At 40.2% G+C, this 22,268-nt stretch overlaps 1 protein-coding gene across 7 annotated transcripts in view; it reads right to left on the bottom strand.

Moving 5' to 3' along the window:
• Positions 1-22,268, bottom strand: part of CACNB4 (calcium voltage-gated channel auxiliary subunit beta 4) — a 244,231-nt gene that overhangs the window by 19,581 nt on the left and 202,382 nt on the right. For 6 of the 7 annotated variants that reach the window (XM_073884080.1, XM_073884084.1, XM_073884088.1 and 3 more), the window contains 7 exons: positions 21,342-21,418; positions 19,808-19,827; positions 19,503-19,583; positions 17,964-18,022; positions 9,917-10,026; positions 4,245-4,396; positions 2,456-2,551 (listed from right to left, as the gene is read on the bottom strand). In XM_073884080.1, coding sequence (XP_073740181.1) covers positions 2,456-2,551; positions 4,245-4,396; positions 9,917-10,026; positions 17,964-18,022; positions 19,503-19,583; positions 19,808-19,827; positions 21,342-21,418 — 595 coding nt within the window. The remainder of the gene's footprint in view (positions 1-2,455; positions 2,552-4,244; positions 4,397-9,916; positions 10,027-17,963; positions 18,023-19,502; positions 19,584-19,807; positions 19,828-21,341; positions 21,419-22,268) is intronic. The other variant, XM_073884094.1, reaches the window with a different exon arrangement.

Genomic DNA, 22,268 nt, shown 5'->3' with positions numbered 1-22,268 from the left:
GGGGCACAGTGAACGGAGGTTTGTTGGAGTCAGACAGACCTAGGGTTGAGTCTGGGGGCTCATTTACTAATTGTTACCTCCCAACAAGTTTCCTAACCCGGGACCTAGCTTTCCCTTCTAGAGAGTAAGGGTAATGTTATCTACTAGGGTGGTCAAAGAGGCCTATCCTCAGATTTACTGGGAAACCCCGCTGTGATGAGTGTAGTCAGCAGACAGCCTGGGGCGGGGGTTGGGGGGGCTGTGGCACCTTCTGGAAGAACCACAGCATTGGTCCAAGCCACAGGCCGCGGCTCCTAGCCAGTGCCTGAGCACAGCACGGGGACTAGAGCGCGAACAGTTCTGCCCAACGTGTGATAAACAGGCAAGAAAGCGGCATCTCAGTCTGAGGCTCCTCCAATCCATTCCTCCTTCCTTCCTCCTTTCCTTTCATGCCATCAGTCTGGTCTGGTCGGAAGGTTCTCCCGGCCTCTTCTGCCCTCTTTCTCTTTTAGTCTTTCAAACGCATTTCCTCCAATAGATCCGTGACTTCTAATTCCACTTAGGTGTCTGCTTCCCAGAAGACCCAAACTGACACCACTCTCTTCACAAGACTGTTCTAAGAATTGGAAACAACGGCATAGCCTAGTGTTTGGGGTGGCTGCTCAGTAAAGGTTAACTTCCTTCAGCAGGTAAGGATTGTAGAGTCAGGGGCTAGGTAATACATTTTTGTCTTTACACGAGGGGCTTGAATTATACATTCCATTTTGTAAGAGGACTTCGTTCACTTCGTAAGTTGGACGTCTTAACATAGCACCCCAGACCCCAGCCTGTCCAAATTATCTGCGGGCAGGGATCCAGTTGTATGTATAGGTAGGTGGAACTGGGAGGACGGAAACTGGCTTTGGGGCCAGATAGATTTAATCTAATCCTAATTCGCTGGGGGACCTTAGGAAAATCATCTAACCTCTCTCCCTTCAGTAGCCTCATCTACAAAATGGGGGTAATACTGCCTCCCTTACTAGGTAACAGTGAAGATTACAGATAATCCACGTAAAGCATCTAGCATTGTGTCTGGCCTGTCTAATAAGCATCCAGCAAAAGGATGCATCAGACTCTTACTGTCTTTCGTTCATCCTTTCATTCATTCACTTATGCAATAAATATTTACTGTGGGCCCACCATAATAAAGGGCTGAGATATAACAGTGAACTCCACAGGAACAGATCCTTAGAGAGCCTGACAGGTTAGGCAAGGCAGAATGCAAAATACATCCGATATTTATAACAGAAACACCTAGATGGTGCTTATTATGTGCCAGGCCCTGTGCTAAGAGCTTTACCACATAGTCACTCATTGAATCTTTACACCAACCCAGTGAGGGAGGTACTTGCTCAAGATTACAAAACCAGTGTGGATGTGAACACAGGCAATCTGGCTCCAGAGTCCATACTTTGAACAGCCAAGCTGTATTGTCTCTCTAAACATCCGGATTAGATTTTATGCTTCCACAGAACACAAATGATCCTTACACAAGTATATATTTAAAAATCTAGTAAATCAGGGCGCCTGGGTGGCTCAGTTGGTTAAGCGACTGCCTTCGGCTCAGGTCATGATCCTGGAGTCCTGGGATCGAGTCCCACATCGGGCTCCCTGCTCAGCAGAGAGTCTGCTTCTCCCTCTGACCCTCTCCCCTCTCATCCTCTCTCTCACTTTCTCTCTCTCTCAAATAAATAAATAAAATCTTTAAAAAAATAAAAAAATAAAAAAAAATCTAGTAAATCAAATCAGTGGGAAAGACAGTTATTTTCTTTAGAGAAACACAGGAACAGAAGGAGTAAGTCAGCTGAGCAACAGACTGATCAGCCACTGGTGACCCACGGCGGGGGCAGTCACCTCCCCGCACCCACCAAAATCCCTGCCATCGTCTTGGCTTCCAGCTCAGCCGCTGTTTGCTGGCAATGGCACCAGGACAAACATCGCTATAATTTGATTTTTCATCTTACTTAACCCTGACCTCTTCATCTGCTATAACCGCAGGGCTCTTCTAGTTCCCATAAATTCTCAGCCTTCAAGGTCATATCTTTTCTGCCTACTGGAACTTTCTGGCAGAAAAATTAAAGGAAAGTCAAATCAGGATGTTTTGTTTGTTTTTCTCTTTTCATAAACGTGTCCCCATGACTGGATTAAGCAGTCTGCCGAGTGTCTGCGAGGTCAAGGTAGCAGGCGAGGACATGGGACACAGGACACTAGGTTCATTTCTTCTTACATGGCAGACACCACCCAGTTCTGGATGCCTGAGTGTAGCCAACATGACAACAGCCCTTTGTTCGAAAAACCCTGTATGTTTATGGTAACATATCATCACCCTCATTCTAGAACAAAAATGACAATGGTAATAGGAAAACAAAAAACACAAAACACACCACCCTCTCCTGTCTTGGCAAGAATGACTAAGACAAAAAGTGATGGTACTTACTGGGGGACATTGTGCAAGTTTGTCAGCTGCCACCAGTTGAACATTTAAATGTTTGCTTTGGGACTTTCCTCTAGATTTAATCAACCGCTGTAAAACCTGATAGAAGAAGACATGAATCAATGAGTTAAAAGAAAAATGAATAAACCAAGACCTTTTTAATAGTCTGGTTAGCCCTGAGTATTAATAAAGAGGAAACACAATATGAAAAATCACATATGTAAACTCCGTAATGACATCACCCACTTACACCAGCTCTCACTTACCGTGGCTTTGGTGTGTGCATCCTATTCTCTCTCTGTGTGGGTCCTAGTGGGATCTCAAGTTCCCGCCCTAGATTTTACCCAGAAATTTCAAAGAGAGCCCTGCAAAAGTGGAGGGATTGCTCTGTACCAGGTCATTTATGTCCAAATTCAGTTAAGTACTATTTTAGTTCACTATCTCAATATCAGATAAGTATCAGTCTTTTATGTAACTGGTCCTTTTGGTCACTGATAATTATTGAGGTGTTCCAGTTTACATTAATAAGAAGATTTCATGATAGAAATCTAGGCAAAACATTTGCACTGGCATATTGCTGCATATAAACCAGTGAATATCTGTGTCATTTGGGCACTGCTGTAACTGCATTTGTCATATACTCCCTCTCCCTTCCATTTTTTTTAGCTGAAACAGGGCCCTCACCCCCAAAATGGTACTAGTCAGTGAGGCTCTATGACACCTCAGCGCGTATGTCCATAGGAGCCCCTGTTCCTACACTTAATGATCCCCTGGTGATGAGGCAGCAGCAGAAAGAGGCTGAGATCTATTCTGCTGCGATGAAGGGTGCTTGAATCCCCTTCAGTTTCTGGGCCAAAGAGACCGCCAGGTGGTCAAGGCAAGTTCAGTCCATTCTAATGGTTCCCAGAAGGTCCTGGTTTGGTCAGGATTCCCAAGTCCATCCTGTGTAGAACCAGTGCCTGCAGAGATGGAAGGCTGAGGGGTTGGGGAAGGACGCAGCTTCTTTGGACATTCTCCATCTGAGAGAGGCGACTACTGCTCTGGTTGGAAATTGAATTGGCATTTTAGTGCTAAACTGCACTCTTGGAGGCATTAAAAATAAACTAATTATTAAGGTAGTACCTCCCTAGGATATCTTTTTCACATTAACTTTTTAGAATGTCATCACTTCTTAAAAATGAAAGAACAACCAAATCAAAAGAGACCAATTTGAGGCAGTCTCACTTTTATTTTTATCTACCTTTGTGGCATAAAGACACATGGCAGATATCCCATTGTGTTTAATCACAGAATACCTATTCCTTGAAGAACCCAACCTGAGCACATATATAAACATCTATAACTTTTCCATCAGAGATTTTATGCAGTGATGTTTGACTTTATATATGATAAATGCATATACCTTTCTTGAACTATGTACTCTCTCAACCAGGGAGAGAATGTAGGTGCTACAGGAATCAATATTCCCCAAGAAATTTACTAAGATAGAACCCAAAGTCTCTGAAAAGCCATACTTACTTTTTCTCATCTTTCTTAACTTTTTGTTTCTATTATATTCTTGCATAACTGCCTGGCTGGGGAACCACAATAGAGAGTGACCTTCTTTAAAACAATGGCTATTCTTTATTTGCTCTCTTAGAATTTCTAGAACCTGTACAGACTGTGGGAATTAAAACTGCCCATTAAAAAGGGTCTCAATAAGATATTCTCCTGACTAACAAAAAAGCACAGAGCAAAGAATATTTCAAAGGAAAGGAGCTTCTGATCCTTAAGGGACAAATGAGCTAATTACCTTTGGAGATGAGACTTTTACATGAACAATAATTGGTGCTAAAGAAGTCTTTATAAGTTGTGCAGGGTGATTGATGGTGTCTGCATCAAGAACAACCAGTTGCAAAGATCTTGCCAACTCAAAGATTCTTTCAATTTCACTTTGTACTTCCGCTAAAAGGAGAAATAATAAATAACAGGACATGGTTATTTTTATTAATTAGTTCTTATATTTAAAAACATAGTACCCCTTTCTGATGTTTGTCTACATTGCAAAACAGAACATTTTGAATTTCATACTTCTTTTAACTTAAGATCTTTTCTAAAGAGAGAGAGATGGGTTGAGTTTTGGTTGGTTTTCACCAAACCAAATATTTGGTGAAAAAAACTGAGATGGTCCTCTTAACTCACTTCTTACACTTGTCCTGAAATTAAGTTATTTATATAGCTATGTTGTTTATGATTGTTGCTTTGTTCTAAAGAACTTTTACTTAGCTATGAAAGCTGAAACCACACTTAGGAAAGAGCTGAAATACATGTGTAGAGCAACATCACACGGAAAGCAAATTACACTGAAATATTTCAACCAATCAACAATTTATATATTAATATTTTGGAAATATGTATTTTTAAAACCCCACAATTCATCTGTTTTGACTGATATGCATATTTTTTATCCAGGGTTAAATGTCTGGGTCTACTCTTACAACTAACATATTACTATGTCTTAATTCAAGTATTAGAGCCAGTACACTTGGTCTAAGGCATAATCTTCAGTATTAAAAAAAAAAAACTAAGGCAATTATATTATAAATGCTGAAATGCCTTGAGAATGAAATCTATTCAACTGGCTGTAATAGCCAAGTGACCTGAATCTCTGCATGAATCTAGTCAAATAAAAAAATCTAGTTATTCTCCATGTCTGAAGCAAGCCAGCTATTTTTAAAACAAAGCAGATTATCTATAAAAACATAATTTGGTTTTCTAAAACATAAAAAGTTTTTTCATATATATTTTATAAATCACCTGATATATTGGGTCATATTCAAAGTCTGAATTAGACTACTTAATTTTCAGAGAGATGGTCTTGTTTTATTTTTTACTTATTTTTATTTTTGGCCTGTGCATTATAGGCATGACCTAGCAATGTTGTAATCTCGTTTAAATTACACAGAGTAGACAAAGTTGCCTAATGTAAATTACTTCAAAGATGGCCTAGGAAAGAGGTGATGTTGCTTTAAATATACCCGTTGAAAAGGGTTTCTACCAGAATGCCATGATTTGTTTTGCTTATACAGTATATATTCAAGTTCACGTCACCCACCAAAAAGTCCTCCCTTCCATAACCAGACATACTGGTTCACATCACCCACCAAAGAGTCCTCCCTTCCATAACCAGACATACTGACAGGGTGTGCGGGAGCATGAATGCTCAAGACTATCTTGTAACTCTAGTTTCTTGGGCTTTGCATATAATAGCCTAAAATTCTTCCCACAAAATCACTGATGTTTAATGCATGATTTGTATTAGAAATAGGAATTTCAAGAGTGAACATAGCTATCATTTTTCATATGATCCAATCCCAGTGGTCTGAAAGATTTTATATTACTTTGAAAGATGACTAGCTCCCAAGACATTTATGTAAAGAATTTGGACAATTAGGCTCATTTGCAAAATTCTTCTGAAGTCACATACTACACTTGTGAGTAATAATAACACACCTGTCCCTTTTTTCTCACATGTCAAAAACAGTTAAAAAAAGATTTTTCTTATAAGAGAAGTTCAGAAAATAAAGTGTATTTGTACTGTAGTAGATTTCAGCCTCTGGCTGTTGGGGTATGCTCTCCATTTGATGTTGTCATTAAATTGTCACTGGTTTAACTCCTGTCCAGGACTATGGCAGAACAAGTCTGCACTGCTTTAAATTTCAAATCTGAATACAATGTTTCCTGAAGTAGCAAAAAGGTAGTGAGGCAAACTGGACTGCTCTAGTACAAAGAACCCTTGAGGCACACTGTGTAAATAACACAGAAATACCTAGCCTTATTTATTCTGCATCAGCAATGAGGTAAATGTGGTTTTTGACCTATGCAGAGGGCAAGCACATCCAAGACTTAGACAACACAGAACTCTTAGGCAATGGGAACTCTGGCAGGAGTGGAGAGGTGCTTAGGCAAGGAAGCCAGAAGGCTGCAGAGGCCACATCATATACTAGAGTGGGTCCATATTTGCATAATATGTATTTGGAATTCAATACATAAACTGGATGTCTGAGAAAGAGAACGGCATATATATCTACATAGCTCATTTTCTTAAAGAAAAACTTCAAGCTAATCCAGCAATCTTCACTTCCCATGCTGATTCTCGGTTCCAGAGGAAGGTTCCAATGGAAGTTTCATCATGATCTTATTTCAGACAAATGGGGCCCTGAGAAGTCACGGATTACAATGCTGGAAGAACCTCCACGAACACTTCTATAACTTGACTATGACCAATCCAGACCCACCTCTCTCCAGCATCTCTGTCATCTGTGATCTTTCTTATATCCAAATGCTGAAACTACTCCTTTGGGTTCAGAGCAATAGTTCCCAAAGTGAGTACCCTGGAACACTAATCCCTTAAAATATCCTAAGAGGAAAAAGAGATATTTTTGCAAAATATTGCAGGCTTTAATAGTTTCTTTTGGAATTTCAAACATGCATTACCCTTTGTATCTTAATGGCTCTTGGAAGACTTGCAGTAAAGACTGCCAACTGTTTAATCCAAATTTCCAAATTTGACTATGGAAACCATTTTGGATGTAACAACTATTAGTATCCTTTAGAATTCACATTTCATAGAATCTACTTTGGAGTTTTCTTTAGCAAGGCATACTTAGAGCTCTAACACACTGGCCTCAACCTACTTTTCTAGTCTCTTTCCCTGTTGCTTTCAAACCATGCCACCCACTCCCCTTTCCTAAGCATTCTGTGCACAAACTACTTGTTTATCAACCACACAAATGCTGATGCCTTTGCACATTTTTGTCTGCCTTGAAGAACCGGCTCAAATATAACTTCCTCGAAGTCTTCTTTGATACCTCTTACTCCCTACCCTTCTTTCTTTATATCCCTAGCTCTTGGCTCATAATTCCATTATCAGACAGCATTTTAATCATCTGCCCCTTCTTTCCAGTGGCTTATGGGTAAGATATTTTTCTTAGTTATGTTTGTCCTTCCTAAGTCTGGCATAATGTGTGGCAGCACATAACAATAAACATGTGATGGCGGAATGTACAAATGTGCATTAACAAGCAGGCAAATGGACATAAGTGGCTCACGTAGTGGTTATTATAATAGATTGCCATTAAATTATTTCTAATGGTTGTAGGTATATGAATTTGCAAAGCAAAGGGAAAAACCAGTGAACTGACATTCACCTTGTTTTGTCCTCAATATTTACACTAACTCCACTCCACTGGACTGAAACAGGTGACTAGATTACACAGAATGACTTCAAAGAATATCCATAAGACCCTTGGCTGGGGTAGATGGTTAGAGTCAGGCAACCTTGCGTATGCATTTAAGTGTTTTTTAACCTCTCATTATACATCAGAGGAAGGAGTAATCAAAAGTCAAAGGCACTTTGTGGAGTGAAAAGGAGAGTGGAAGACAGGAGAATAGACAATGGATGCTTGCTTAAGAAATCTTCTATCTAATTTGGCATCCTTGTCTCCCACAGCATTTAACTTTAGTCAGTCCCCTAATCTGATTCATCATCAACTCTTCCATTATTACTTCCTTAAGGTCAAAATACTGTATCTTTAAGAGTGTTTCACTCTGTATGTGAAAGATCTAAATACTGAACTAAGGAAAGAACCACTGATGTCCGGGATCTTGCCCTCACAAGGACTGACAACTATTCCATTGGTATGTTTAACATTTTTTCATAAACCATCCAACAAACATTTATTGAACAATTACCATGTGCCAATCCCATGCCAGGAATACAGAGATGATACTTCGTAGCCTCTTTCTAATCTGTACAATTCTTGGCTCAGGGTCAAGGTTCAGCCTCCAACAAATTCTTGCATAGGATGTTTGGGCGTGCAAGCTATCTTGGAATTTTTTTGTTTTCTATCATCATTTCAGTTGTTTAAAAAAATGTTGTGACACAGAAGACCCCTATTTTTCCTACCCTGCCCACGAGGAAGAGGGGAGTAAAACAAACTGCCCTCAGAATGTGAATGCAAGAGACTCCTAGAAAGTTTTAAGTGGATTTTACCACTCTTGGCAATCACAGAAAGCACAAACAGGCTCTTGAGATGAATGTCGTTATTCTCCAGCGGCATGGACTTGTTTCTGTGGATGGTGATTCCATTTCCCACAGCCCTGTTCATCCATGGCTTTATGTAGCTAACCACATATTGAGTAAGAGGCAGGTGGGGCTAGGTAGGGAGAGATAGGTAGGGGGCTATGTGACTAGGCTCACACAGGGGGGCTATGTGTTCGGGCTCACAGCAATCCCAGTTGGGGAAAATGCTGAGGCGAACAAAACCAGAGATGAGGGAATATAATGAGACTAACGAGTCTACCTCATTTGTCTTAAATGTCAGAGATATCTCTGTAACAGCTACAGGTGGACCACTGAAAATTACCAAACTACAAACAAAAAGTAAACAGTGCTGTCAGTGGCAGGGACGTCAAGATTTACACTCCCTAGTCAGTTATCAATAAAAGACCGTCAGTGAAAGCCCACAGTGGCAACCCACTCGGGACCCCTCTCACTTTAGAGATTTTTTTTTTCTTTCCTTTCTGTTCTCATCTTCACTTAATAAACTTTCACCTCACCCTTTCGTGTCTGCGAGATTCATTTTTTGACGCCGTGAGATAAGCACCCTGCAATCCGGTAGCAATGTGGTATTTTTTTTTTTAAAGACTTCACCCATTCATTTGAGACACAGAGATAGAGAGAAAGAGAGAGAGAGCATGAGCAAGGAGAGAGGCAGAGGGAGAGGGAGAAGCAGGCTCCCCGATGAGCCAGGAGCCTGACGTGGGGCCTGATCCCAGGACCCTGGGACCACGACCTGAGCCGAAAGCAGATGCTTAACCATCTGAGCCACCCAGGCGCCCCAGCAACATGGTATTTTTCCCTTCTCCATCATGGTGAATTTCAGAATGCTTTCTGACTGTGCTCCAGGAAAGACGCATTTATACTCCCTGCATGTTATTCATGTTCATGGCTCTTTCCACTTAAAGCTGTGACTATTCTGGGTACTACCAGCTAGCAGCAGAAGCAACACTAAAACACCATTATCTAGCTTTCTTCTAAAGATCTGAGAAGGTTGAACATCTCATTTTCTTTCATGTCAGCTGTGACTCAGGTATGACAGATATCATTAGCCTCATTGAGAAGCTGGGGCAGAGTGGAGATGAGTGGTTTCACGTGGTTAGGCAGTAACATACCAGGAGAACCCAATGAGGATTCTTCCCACCAGACTACTAATTAACTAAATGACTAGAGCTGAGAGAGGAGGCTCCAGTGGCTATAGGACTCTGTTCCCTTCTTTTCTGTGGATACCATTCTTTTCAGTTCATCAGCACTTCCCCATTCAGAATGGGGAGCAAATTGGAAAAAAGACATTCGCAAACAAAACATGTGTCATCCCACTCTGAAAGCATAGCTTGGACAAGTACCACATTTGAACATCTTACCTAAGCTGGACCGAGTGTTCGAACGTTCGATTATTGCTCTCTTGCTGGGATTATTTAGGACAGACCTCTTAGCAAGAGAAATGTCAGCTGTCACTCTTGTTATTGATATCCTATGAATAGGAACACAGAACAGAACAAGCCAGTAAAAAATGTTATGGGGCTCTCAAGTGATTTATAACCATAGTACTTAATAACCACTTTACATACAGCCCTGCGACCACCGTATAATAAACATTGGCCACAAGTATTTTAAACAGGCTTTGGCTAGTATTAAAATATAAGCCGGGTAGAATGGAGGAAGGTTTTGGCTGTTTAACCAAAACCAAAACTAAACCAAAAACAAACCTGTTGTTTAAAAAGCAGCTCTTCCTCCACCACTACCTACCTTGCCAAATTCTCTTTATAATGCACACCATATCAGGAGGGAATCAAAACATATGAATAAACCATGCTCTTTCTGGGAAAGAGCAATACAATTTCCCTATAATTCACAGTTGATTTGCTCTTGAACAAGACTCCAGAAAATACGAATGCTCTGCCCAGATGTATCAATGCTGCTGGTCAAAGGGGAAAGCCCTCTTCATTTTCATCATCGACACTCAACCAGTTGGTAGCGATGTTGCATTCCTGGTGCTCAACAGTTAAATTCATGATACAAAAAGCATTTCTCCCCAAGCCCAAAGGAATGTTTCATTTCTAAGAATATAGTAAATATGATTTCTCTTCTGCATGCATAAGATTCTCAGCATATTTGCTTAAGACTTTGAATGCATAAAGTGGGGAGCCAGAGACACAACAGTTGAGGGCAATGTGAGGATCGTTGCGAGGACTTGGGGAAGTCGGAAAGTTTCCTGCACTTATGCAGGAGAAGAATAAAGCAAAAACACTGCAAATGAACAGAGAGAGGAGTCTATTTGCATATGATTGATCACATAAGGATCTCTGGAATTTATAGTTTTAAAATTCTTGACTTTAAACTGGCATTGATCAATTTCAGATTATCTACCTGCAGAATGCAAAGAATGCCTCTCTAAGCCAGTTATTGCCACCACGGAAAGGACCTTTCTCCATTCTTATTTTCAGAGCTTGGCAGAGTTCCAGAAAGGAGACAAAAGAGTAGTGCTCCTTCCCTTTATGCGTAGTGCACCCATTCTCCTTCATTTTTATATGCCTTTGGGGGTTGGGGCAGGGAAGAGGTAGAGTTGTGAATAGTAATTGAGCCATATGTCACCTCACACTTGTTTTAGTATACTATCAGCCCTCTCAGGAGACTCTTCACCTGACTTCAGTGACCCAAAGCCTTAAGGAAAATATAAAATACTCCTTTTCACAAATGAATGGAAATTGCTTCTTTAAAGCAACAGGCTGTACAAAAGTTCTGATACCATTTTAACGCAAAGCACCTTCTTGTGTCATTGTATTGTATTTATAAAATGTAGATGGTCGGTAAGTTTTAAATTTTCACATTTTTTAGAATTTTTAAGCATTAATAAATTATGTGAAGCATCTTCAAATTATCTTCTGCAGAAACCAAGGGCTTTGTGAAATACCCTCAGTCCATTGGGAACACTGAAGGGAAGCTGAGTTGGCGGAGCACCAGAGTTCCTACCATCCATGCCAGGCAAACGCCTCCACATTTCTGTTTTCTACATTGGGGCTTTATATATGATTTCATTGTAAAAAGCTGTTCAACTGCTAAAAGACATTGGAAAACACTGGTCAAGTACAACGTCTTCATTTTGCCAAGAAAACTGAGACACAGAGAGGAAGTTCCACATGATTAGTGAGAGGCTAAGAAGGCCTAAAGCACAGACCAGGCCAGACCACAAACACCAGGCCAGGACTTAGTCACCTGACTCATAAGTCTCTTAGAGTTTCAGTTTTCTTCTCTAGCAACCCTGAATGCCCAGATGCAAGCCAAATCATCAAGCGTAGATGCAGTCGACCTTGACCATGTGCAGAGAGGTGGTCAGGATTTCAATGAGGTTAAAGTCAAGTGAATCTCATGTCTCAGTCTCCATTACTCAGGAGGCCTTTGCAATTTAAGGTATGAAATCTCATGGGCAGTCCCGTGCTCACAGCTCCTTTATTTACAGAATAGGGTTTGCTGGTTTATTTGTGTGTTTCTGTTTGTTGTTTAAGAATAGAGCTGCTGGTTAGGAACACAGAGTCAAGTTCCAGAGCAATTCAAATCTATGACTGGAAAGAAGTGGGTTCATTTAGGAACAGAACTCAACTTTCTAGAATAAAGAGTTTTGGAGGGCCTAAAAAGTCCGTTCTGCATAAGGGAGATGAAGTTTTCTAGTTCTATACAAGCCAAATAGTGACCTTTGATTCTTAAAATTTGAAAGGATTACCAACAGGTGCATACTCTTATTTTTTCTGGATTTTAAACATGTTTACGAAGCTATTTTCAAACACACACAGAGCTTTACAAGTTTTTACAAGTTCTACCAAAAAGCAAGCAAACAAAACAATAACACAAACATACACAGAAAAAAAAACTGCTTCATATATTCCACAAATAGGAAAAGGTATGGACAATATAGGGTTCTTTTTCTTGTTTTATGTGACAACTAAATACCAGCAGATTTGTTAATCTAAGTTATTTCTCAAACATCTTTTTTAAAAAAAATTTATTTATTTATTTTAGGGACCAGGGAGGGGGGCGGCAGGGAGAGGGACAGAGAGAATCTGTCACCCCACCAGGAGTGAAGCCCATCATGGGGCTGGATCCCAGGACCCCACTTGAGATCACAACCCGAGCAGAAAACAAAATTTGGCCGCTTGGTAAGTATTATTACAAGTTATTTCTTAATAATAGAACACATGCATGCATGAAAGAGCTCAGGACAAGACAGACACAGCCCCAGAAACCCTTCAATAAGAAAAAACAGGTTTCTATTTTCCATACAAAGATGCTTACTATTACCAAAATCAGACACCAAATCCAAACTCTTTTTTTGTAAAAGGCTTCTCAGCAATATAATTGAAGTTTATATACATTTTTTAGTTTTATATATGTTAAAAATATACTTTATATACTAGTTATATATTTATTATTATTATTTTACTTATTACAATGTCCTTTCTACTTCTTTTCTTGTTGTACTCATTCCTCCCAGTGTCTTTCAGTACTTCCGTGCATCTTATTTGACATATGTCTTTTAAATGTTCCCCTAGGAAACTTTTCTGTGACATAGTGTCAGTGATTACTGACTGGTGGATGAACACTAACAGAAGTTCAGTTCCTCAGCCAACTGGGTATAGTAGCAAATATCACTGAAAGCTAGCAAAAAATGTTCTCTAAATCTAAGCAAATCTGAATCCCAACTGTTCTTTATTTCTGTTTTGGAATTCACTATAATTGCTGCACTCTATCATGACCTATGAGTATTAGTTTTCTGCAAAAAAATGCTACTTTTAGTTATAACACATTCATTCAAAAACAATTAGTATTTCCATGTTCGTTCAGAACAGCTATAAGGTCCTTCTATACTCTATCTTGGCTACATCTAATAAGCAATGCCGTTAGTGCATTAATTAAAAAAAAAACTCCTAGTATTCATAGAGAAGACTATTCTAAAGAGCAGAACAGTATACTGTCAAGAGAACTGGGATGGAGGGCATACATAGATCTGAGTATTCTTCCTGGATCTTGGTCTTGCTGGGTGTGTGACCATAGACAAGTCATGTCATCTTTTGAGCATCAGTATCTTAATCAATACAATGGTGATAGCGGCTTTGCCAAACTATCTCATGGGACTGTCCGGAGGAGCAAACAAGGTAATAGATAAAAATGCTTTACTAAATAATTATTCATAGTGTCCTATGTTGATAGGACATAATGTACATAAGACAATTACTGGAGATTTGAAGACTGGAAAGGGACAGTTTCTTTATATACCATCCTCAGAAATTGGCAGTCTACCATGAACTCCCCACCCCCAGAGTCCATGAAATTTATATATACTTTGAGGGTCAGAGAGTCAGGTCAGACATGTTGTAATCAAAACCTGATAATTTGAATGCCTGTTTGGCATTCAAGTATTCAATTATGTTTCTCTAGTGTTTGACCACCGATGAGTCTGTATTTAAAGAGAGAATGGTAGAAGGAGATGATAAGAGGGTGATATTGATTTTGAAACAGAAGGCACTGTGTTCTTTTCCATTTGTTGACTGCAGTTGCAAGTTGTTTTCATTCTGCCATGCCTTGGATCCTGTATGATAGCATCAGGTGTGCCCACTGCTGTTTATAAATAAATACTACCTCTCTGAGTCTCCTAAGTTGTATTCTGGGCCTCTTTTCTTCAAATTCTTTCTGAAACCGCTTTTTTTTTTTTCCTTTGAGTAGCCTTTGGCTAACAACTTCCTTTAACTTTAGATCTTATCTATACAGGCCACATGATGTTCATTTAGGATTTTTGGCCATGATCATGTTGGTTACAAAGTGTTCGACAACTGCCATAGAGTTGATCTGATCTAGTTGTCAAAATGCATAAAGCAACAATTTTATTGGAATTTGAAATGATTAGCATAGGTCAACAAATGGCAGTTGGTTTGACTGCCTGCCGTTCAGACTATGAATGGTATATTCAACCAGTCAAACAAACCTCATCCTGAAGGACAATCCCCAGTGAATGTTTGTGGTGTAAAATGAACAGAGAAAAGCCCCATGCCACTGTGTGTTCCCCGGGCTGATGCCATGCACCTACTTTATGATCTGTGCATAGGAACTGTCACTATGTGTGGATATCCATATGGACAAAGATCCCCTGGGAACTAGTTAGTACCATGCTGTTCTTTTTCTTACACGTATTACAGTTTGGCCCTGCAGTAACAGCCACAGCAATAACACTGTGTAGTAGTAGCTCTCAACTAGCTCAATTAATCTGAGGTATTAAAAAAGGGGCAAGTCTATGATTTTGTAACAATCAAGCTGTTGGCTTGAATCCAATCTGTTGAATTATTTTCTAACCGGGATCTGAAAAACAGTACTGAAGAAAGTCTCTTAGCCAACGGGTCCCTTTTTTGCTCTTTCTGAAAAATAGTAAGACTTTCCCTTGACTCTTTCTTTTGTCTAACCTACTGCATTCATAGCCAATTAAACACTGAGTAGGTTTCCATTAGAACATACTGTTTATGCTGTATCACTGTGCGAAAGCCTTCTGTGTAACTGTTCTCTTGGCTGGTTTCAGTTAAAGACTATTTGTTGTTTTCTCTCCCTTTATTAATTGGTAAAACATAATACGGCAGATTGTCATAGCTCAAAATGTAAGGCTATTTCCCACACAGCAGATGTGTCAGAGTCAGTGTGAGGCTACAAGCACGTTGCTTCTTCCTTATCAAAGTCTCTACATACCCTCAGTGAATGAATTCATTACTGGTTTTTCTGCTGCACTGGCCTCTTAGGATTTAAAAGCAAGTCCACTCTGCTTCCCACCTTTACCATCTATCTTTTCCCAACTCTGCCATAAATCAGAGCTCTCCAGGGCTGGGTCTCTTTGTCTGGCTATTACTTTTGCTGCTCTTTGAATCTTCCTCCTATCTCTGGATCGTCTGCTGTGCCATCAGACTGTATGGAACACTTGGCATTGACATTTTAATTCTATTTTTACTAAAACCGTCTTCAACAGTGTGTGTAAATGCTTGATGCAGCAACTCCACCCGACTCAAAACAAATCTCTGCTGTTACCATCAAATGCACTTCCTCTTTCTGGGCCTGAAAATTGAAGAAGAACCTCAGATGCTTCATTCCTGAAATAATTAAGCCACGCACTTTCTCTTTGTTAAATTCTAATAGTTCCCTTCTTCTAGTCCCATAGGTCCTACCTTTCAGACCATTAAAAACGTTGTTTATAAGGATGCTATGTGGTGACAGAAACAATCTGACACAAACAGGCTGTGTTATGGGATGGGATTTGTTTAGCTCAAGGGCTGTTATGGGGTCGCGCTGCTCAGAACTTTCTTCGGTAAAGACACCACAGGTTAAAACCATGCAACTTTAAGCATAGCTAGAGGAAATGTTTGTGCGTGTGGCCGATAACACAGAAGACTAAGCCATGCATGTTAGCTGCCTCCAATCCACAGACTGCTGCATGAGGTAAGGGTTATGGCCCAGTCATCAGCGGGCAAGACCAACCAAGGCCACTGCCATCAAGTTAAAGAGTCAGAGTTCAGCCATTCTTTGCAATGCTTTTTCAAGAAGTGAAATCCCAATAACCAAACATTCTCAAACAGAAGCAGTTTATCCATCTGTTTGTAGTTGCTGAAGAAGAGAGATTACAATAAAAGAACTTTTACATTTCCACCCAACTCTAATGTTCAGTGCTTTTCATTTGTTTGAAACTACTTCATTCTCTACTTATCTTCTTTAAGAAAAGTGGGGGTGAAGAACAGGATAAACCCATGGCTTTCTTAGTGTCTTGTGTCCACTAGATGAACGTGGCACAGACGGTTATTTGTTCCACAAAATCTATTTCCTTCTCCTCCTGGTCACGTAGCTATACTACATTTCCCAGCCTGCTTTGCAATTCAGCATGGCCACATGACCAGGTTCTGACCAGTGAAAAGTGAGGGCCCCTGTGCATCACCTCCAGGCTGGCATGCACCTCTCCCCACCAGCTGACTGGAGAGACCACCCTCAGGCCAAGGACCCCCAAATGATGGGTGGAACAAGCTTTCTGTCCATCCTCCCCTCCCCAGTATAACCCCCTCCGCGTAGCTGAGGAATGCCTGTCTCATACTGTTAAATGAGCAACAGTAAGCTCCCATTGTGTCTGAATCATTATACATTTTGGGGTCTATTTATTAAGGTAGCCTGGCATTCTAGTAATGTACCCAGCCATTCACATAAGGGCACTGAAGCATTCTGATTCCTTGAACTAAAATCTCAATTATTGGAACCGAAATCTCAGTTTCTTTGTATGTAGTCCCAGAAACTAATGAATATTTTAAACACAATTACCCAGGCTTTTCTTTTGACAAATATACACAGTTTGTACTTAAAGCATTATTATGTTTACTTTTTCCCTTAAAATACCATATTTAAAAAAAAACCTATTTGAAGCCTTTTTAAAAAAATATTTGGTAGTTGGATGCATGTACCCATACTTCTCAGTACACACTATGTACATTTTCTTCATTTCTCTTAAGTCTTCAGTATTTGCAATGTGGTTATTTTTACAAGGAATGCATTCTGCATTGTGAGGGAGCTTAGTACTTAGTATTGAGCCGATATGGACTTTTTACCATTTCTCTCCAAAACACAGAAACTCTTTTAGACATTTTTCACAAATCTTATATGATAAAATTATTTGATTCCTAAAGACTGAGCCATGTTAATCACAGGATACATACAAAATATATCAACAAAATACAAGGTGATTTCTTGGTAAAATAAACCCAGAACTAAGCATCCAAACAAGTACTCTTCCCTATAAATAGTCACTTTGGGAAGCTTATGATGAAAACATTCCTTGCACTCTTCTTTTGAGGAAACTCAGTACTTTATACCTTCGTATGTACACACACACATGCACACACACATGTGCACACACATACACACATGCACATACACGCATGCGTGCATGCATACACACACATACACGTGCATGCACACGCATATATACACGTGCACACACACACATACATACACGTGCATACACACACATACACACACACATGCATACACAGTTCCCAGCGAGCCACCACATTTGTCAGAAACAATCTATATTTTCACCAAGATTTTTCGTAAAATAAGTTTGATATGAATTCACTAACAAGCAAGGAAATAAAGACAAACACATACATTTGCTTAAAACAAATGGATTATTTTCCTTCTCAAGGTCCTTTCTCCCTTGGGGATTCAATGCTATACTTCATAACTTCATATCTTCAGAATTCTTTCATTGTATTCTTCCCTGAATACTGAGTTAACTTTTAATTAGAGAACTTCCGCAATCACTGGAAACAGATCCACAAATCAATTTGTCATACATGCTCAGTTAAAGGAAAATAAAAATACAAAAACATCTGTATGTCTCACCTCCCATCAAACCTGTGCTTCAGGAAATCAAAGAGGGCTTTCTGCATCATGTCTGTTACCTTGGCAGAGGTGAGAAAAAAAGAATGAGGCAAACACACGCAGAGACAGAGCGCAAGAGGTCAAAGGTGAGAGAGGTGGGAGGGAAGGGCACTTTGAGCAAAGACCTCACACAGCCTGTTGTCTCCAAGGGGTGGGGGAGGGTACCGTGGGGGGGGCATGTTTCACGCATAACCACTTACAGTTACTCCGATTGCCCCCTTGGTTGTCCTCTAGGGTGCTGAGGAAGGAACCAGCAGTGTTCACTAGACCCAAGGCCTAGACCCCTAGGTCTAGGTCTGTAGCACACTAGACCCCTTCCCTTCTTAGGTGATAGGACTGCAGCCAAGAGACCACAATAGGCTGGCTTTACTCTCAAGTGCTGCCTGTCCTTGGCTCCCCCGAGTGGTGCCTGCCTCCAAGGAGGAGCAGCTAGAGCTCCTTGGGCCAGCCCTGGACTTAGCCACCTGCTTCTTGGTAGAAATTTTCCATTTCTATAGATCACTCTCCTGCTCTTCCTCTGACATTCCCCACTGAGAAGTGAAGGGGATGGAGAGAGAAGGGAGGGAGCCAGGCAGGGGGGAGGAGAAGGGGAGAAACAAAAGGGGATGAGATTCTTAGATCTGCCTCAAAGAGATTAATTCATTCCATCAATGTGTATTCAGTAACTACTATGGGCCAGATATTGTCCTAGCTCAGTGGGAATGGCAGTACCCTGGAGGTTGCCCACCTTCGATTTTAATGTCCCACCCCACCTATTCTTATCTATGCTAGCACAGAGTCAGAACGGCGACATCTGAAATGTAGGACATCTAAGTCTTTACTCTTTTCCTTCTTACATGGTATTGTTTAATCTCTGAACAAGTTCATTAATACTTTCAGGGGAGGTTTTTTCCTTCTGTGTCCTTAAAATAAATAAGCAGAGAAAGCGCCAGAAATACTTCGTGGAATAGGTCATCATCTTGAGCACCCAGCAAGGTGAGATTTGTTGGTGCTTTGAGGGTTTAGGTTTGCTAGCATATGTTCTCTTGTGCTGTTTATACTCAATTATTTCTCTATTTTTAATTTTTTTTAAGTAAGCTCTACGCCCAACGTGGGGCTTGAACTCATGACCCAGAGATCAAGAGTTGCATGCTCTACCACTGAGCCAGCCAGGTGCCCCCATACTTGATTATTTCTAATAGTAATAGAATGGTTGAGACAGATAAAGTCCTTCACTTTGAATTTAATGCAGAGCAAACCGCTGACCAGAATTTTTCATTATAAATGTTTTACAGGATATATTTCCCAAACAAAGAGATATATGTAAGGTGAGAAGTGTGCCAGAGAAGGAAGCAAGAGTGAAGGGTCACATAAGCCCCATACCATGTCACCTGCCTTCACAGGAGGCAACTTGGCTCCATCAGTACCTATATGTAAGCAGACCCTGGAGGAGCAAGCTCCCAACAGCTGTCTCTTAGGTTCTTGATCAAGAACTGAAGCATAACAGACTGGTATTTGTACCTCATAACCCTTCAGTGACGGCCCCACTAACACCACCGGACGCATGGATGGCACAACATCGTAAGGAGGAATGTGCTCCGTCTGAAAAAGATGATTTGACATGCATGACAAGGTGAGACTAAGCACACCTCCTCAACAGCCACAGAATTCATAATTCTCAGGTCAAACGAGAAATGATTACCACAGGTCCCCACCAAGGAGGCTCATCCCTTATTTTATAGCCATTTGGGTCACTGAAATGGAGCATTGCAGGCATGTATGGATAGAAACCTGAACAGTAGATTTAAAAAGGAAACACAACTTACCACTTTTTGCTTCTGTTTTGCTAAAAGACAACAATGAGAGCCATATCAAAATATGTAATCTCTGTAAATGATAGTACATGATTTTAAAAGATGGAAGAATGTACCAATTTGTCCCTATAATTCTCATCATCTCACAATTACCCACTCTGCAGAACACTACTCTATTATTTCATTCTGGACAAGACAATTTTGAAGAAAAATGACAGAAAAATAAAAAAAAAAAAAAACCCAGACAGTTTCCTCCTTGTACGAATGACCTTATATCCTGATTTCATGATGGGTGTGGAGGGTGCGCTTCATAACAACACCGGAAGTTCTGGGCCAGCCATGGGCTATAGGATGTTCCCTGCTGGACACAGCATACAGTGTAGCTGAGAACAACGTGGACAAATAAAATTTCATAAAAAGGAACTAAGAATAACAATTTGGGTAAAAATGATCCTCACCTCCATCACTAGTTTTGGATTTGTAATTTTGGTGAACCATGAGAAAATTTTGCAGTCCTTTATGTATGCATAAGTTTTCTGCCTACTTTCCAGGATACTGACACATTTTTCCTACTATGTTGTTGTTAATTTCAAATAAATTTGTAACCAGTTATTCCTGTTCTTTTTTGCAATAGTGCAAAGCTACAATGACCTAAATGTCCAATAAATGGGGATGAAGCAAAATATTTCGATATCTGATTAAACTGGTTTTGTGGTCATCCAAGTAGGTCCAGTCCATTTGGGGACAACTCAGAGACCTAGTTCGGTTCAGAGACCGGGAGATCAGGAAGGATCCACACCAACAAGAACCCAGTACTCAGAACTACCCCAGAACCAATCACGTTTACTGCAGTTATGGTAACTTGTCCTTCTGAGTTGGTAATACCTGATGCCTTAATCAGCATCAATTCTGGGCCAGCACAAATTAGACTACAGGAGTCAGAGAATGTGGTAGAAGAAAAATTCCTTCTTGAATACCTCCATAATTACCAAATATATAACAGCTCCTGGTTGGACCACCACTATCCCTTCATTTCCATTAATTCCAGGGCTCGGTTATCTGCTGTCCAAATAGAAATGAGGTCATCCAGGCCCATTCTCTGTTTCAACCCTCCCAATCTCCACAGCCCAGGCTGTACCATCCTAAAGTTCCACATGGAGACTGGAACAGAGCATTTTCTTGAGAGTCTACACCTTTTTTTTTTTTTCTTTTTAATTGGCCTTCACCATCTTAAAGTCTGTTGGTTTCTTGGGTGGAATAATGAACTTGCTTCAGATTGAACTGCACAATGGACAGTTACTGGCTCTGGGGGGTAAATAAGATTTTTCAAAATTAGACTACAATGCTCTGAGTTTTTAGTATAATAAGTACCCTTCAAATAGAATCAAATTACTATAGAAAGCAAATGAGCAATGAAATATTAAGTAGAAGAATCTCTTAAATCAAGGCTTTAAATTGTTTCCAAATCAGTAAAAATACTTTCTGTATGTTCAAATATTAAGAAAGAAAAACATTCCATTAAAAAGAGTTAAACTAAAACCCTCACCTGTTGATGTGGGTGTTGCTCGAAATGTCCCTGATACCATTTCTCCAAGACTTGAAGAAGAGTTTCCACTGGATTTCCTAGTATATAGAAAAGGAACTTAGGACTCATTCCCCAGATTCCTTGCAAATAGAACCTGAGAGTACAAAGCCTTCTTTGGCCTAAATCCTGCTGAATAATTCAAAACACAAAATCCTGCTTTGGAGAAGAACTTGAAGATTCTGTCCAAATGTTTTCTTTGACCTATTATTTCTCAGAGAAGGTGGGGAACTAACTGGGACCTGGAAATACTTTGCAAAAGTATCTCTCCTAGTCATTCAATGCAGAAATTAGGCAGAAAAGTCAAGGACAGAACCACTCTTGTGAACTGATGCTTAACTAATACCAGTCACCAGTTGGATGCATCAGTTGGATGTCAAACATAGCTCAAAACAAGCTGTAAGAGCTAGAAGAAGCATTTCTTTTTAAAAAGTGATTATATGATGGGGTGCCTGGGGGGCTCAGTTGGTTAAGTGTCTGCCTTCTGCTCAGATCATGACCCCAGGATCCTGGGATCCAGCCTCAAGTCCGGCTCCCTGCTCAGTGGGGAGCCTGCTTCTCCCTCTCCTTCTGCCTGCCACTCCCCTTGCTTGTGCTCACTCTTTATCTCTGTCAAATAAATAAAATAAAATCTTTTTTAAAAAAGTAATTATATGGGAGTCAAAATTACAAGAAGATGGTAACAATATAATAATAATATTATTTGTGACCTAGAGTGGAAGATTGTTCCATTGGTCTCCTCATGTGGCTTTGGAAGTTTCCCAGGAGCCCTCAGAGGCCCTTGGGAACCCACCTTCCTATTTCTCCAGTGTTCTTCCCTCTCAGTGCTTGAGAGTATCGTCCCTAGGTCAGAACAATCCCAATTCTCACCCTGGCTTTGCCATTTACTAG

This window comes from Callorhinus ursinus, unplaced genomic scaffold (genome assembly GCF_003265705.2).
Source record: "Callorhinus ursinus isolate GAN/ISIS: 27379988/994484 unplaced genomic scaffold, GSC_fseal_2.0 scaffold2, whole genome shotgun sequence".
NCBI lineage: Eukaryota > Metazoa > Chordata > Mammalia > Carnivora > Otariidae > Callorhinus > Callorhinus ursinus.
The sequence above is the reverse complement of the archived record's forward strand: the minus strand, read 5'-3'. Positions and strand labels throughout refer to the sequence as shown.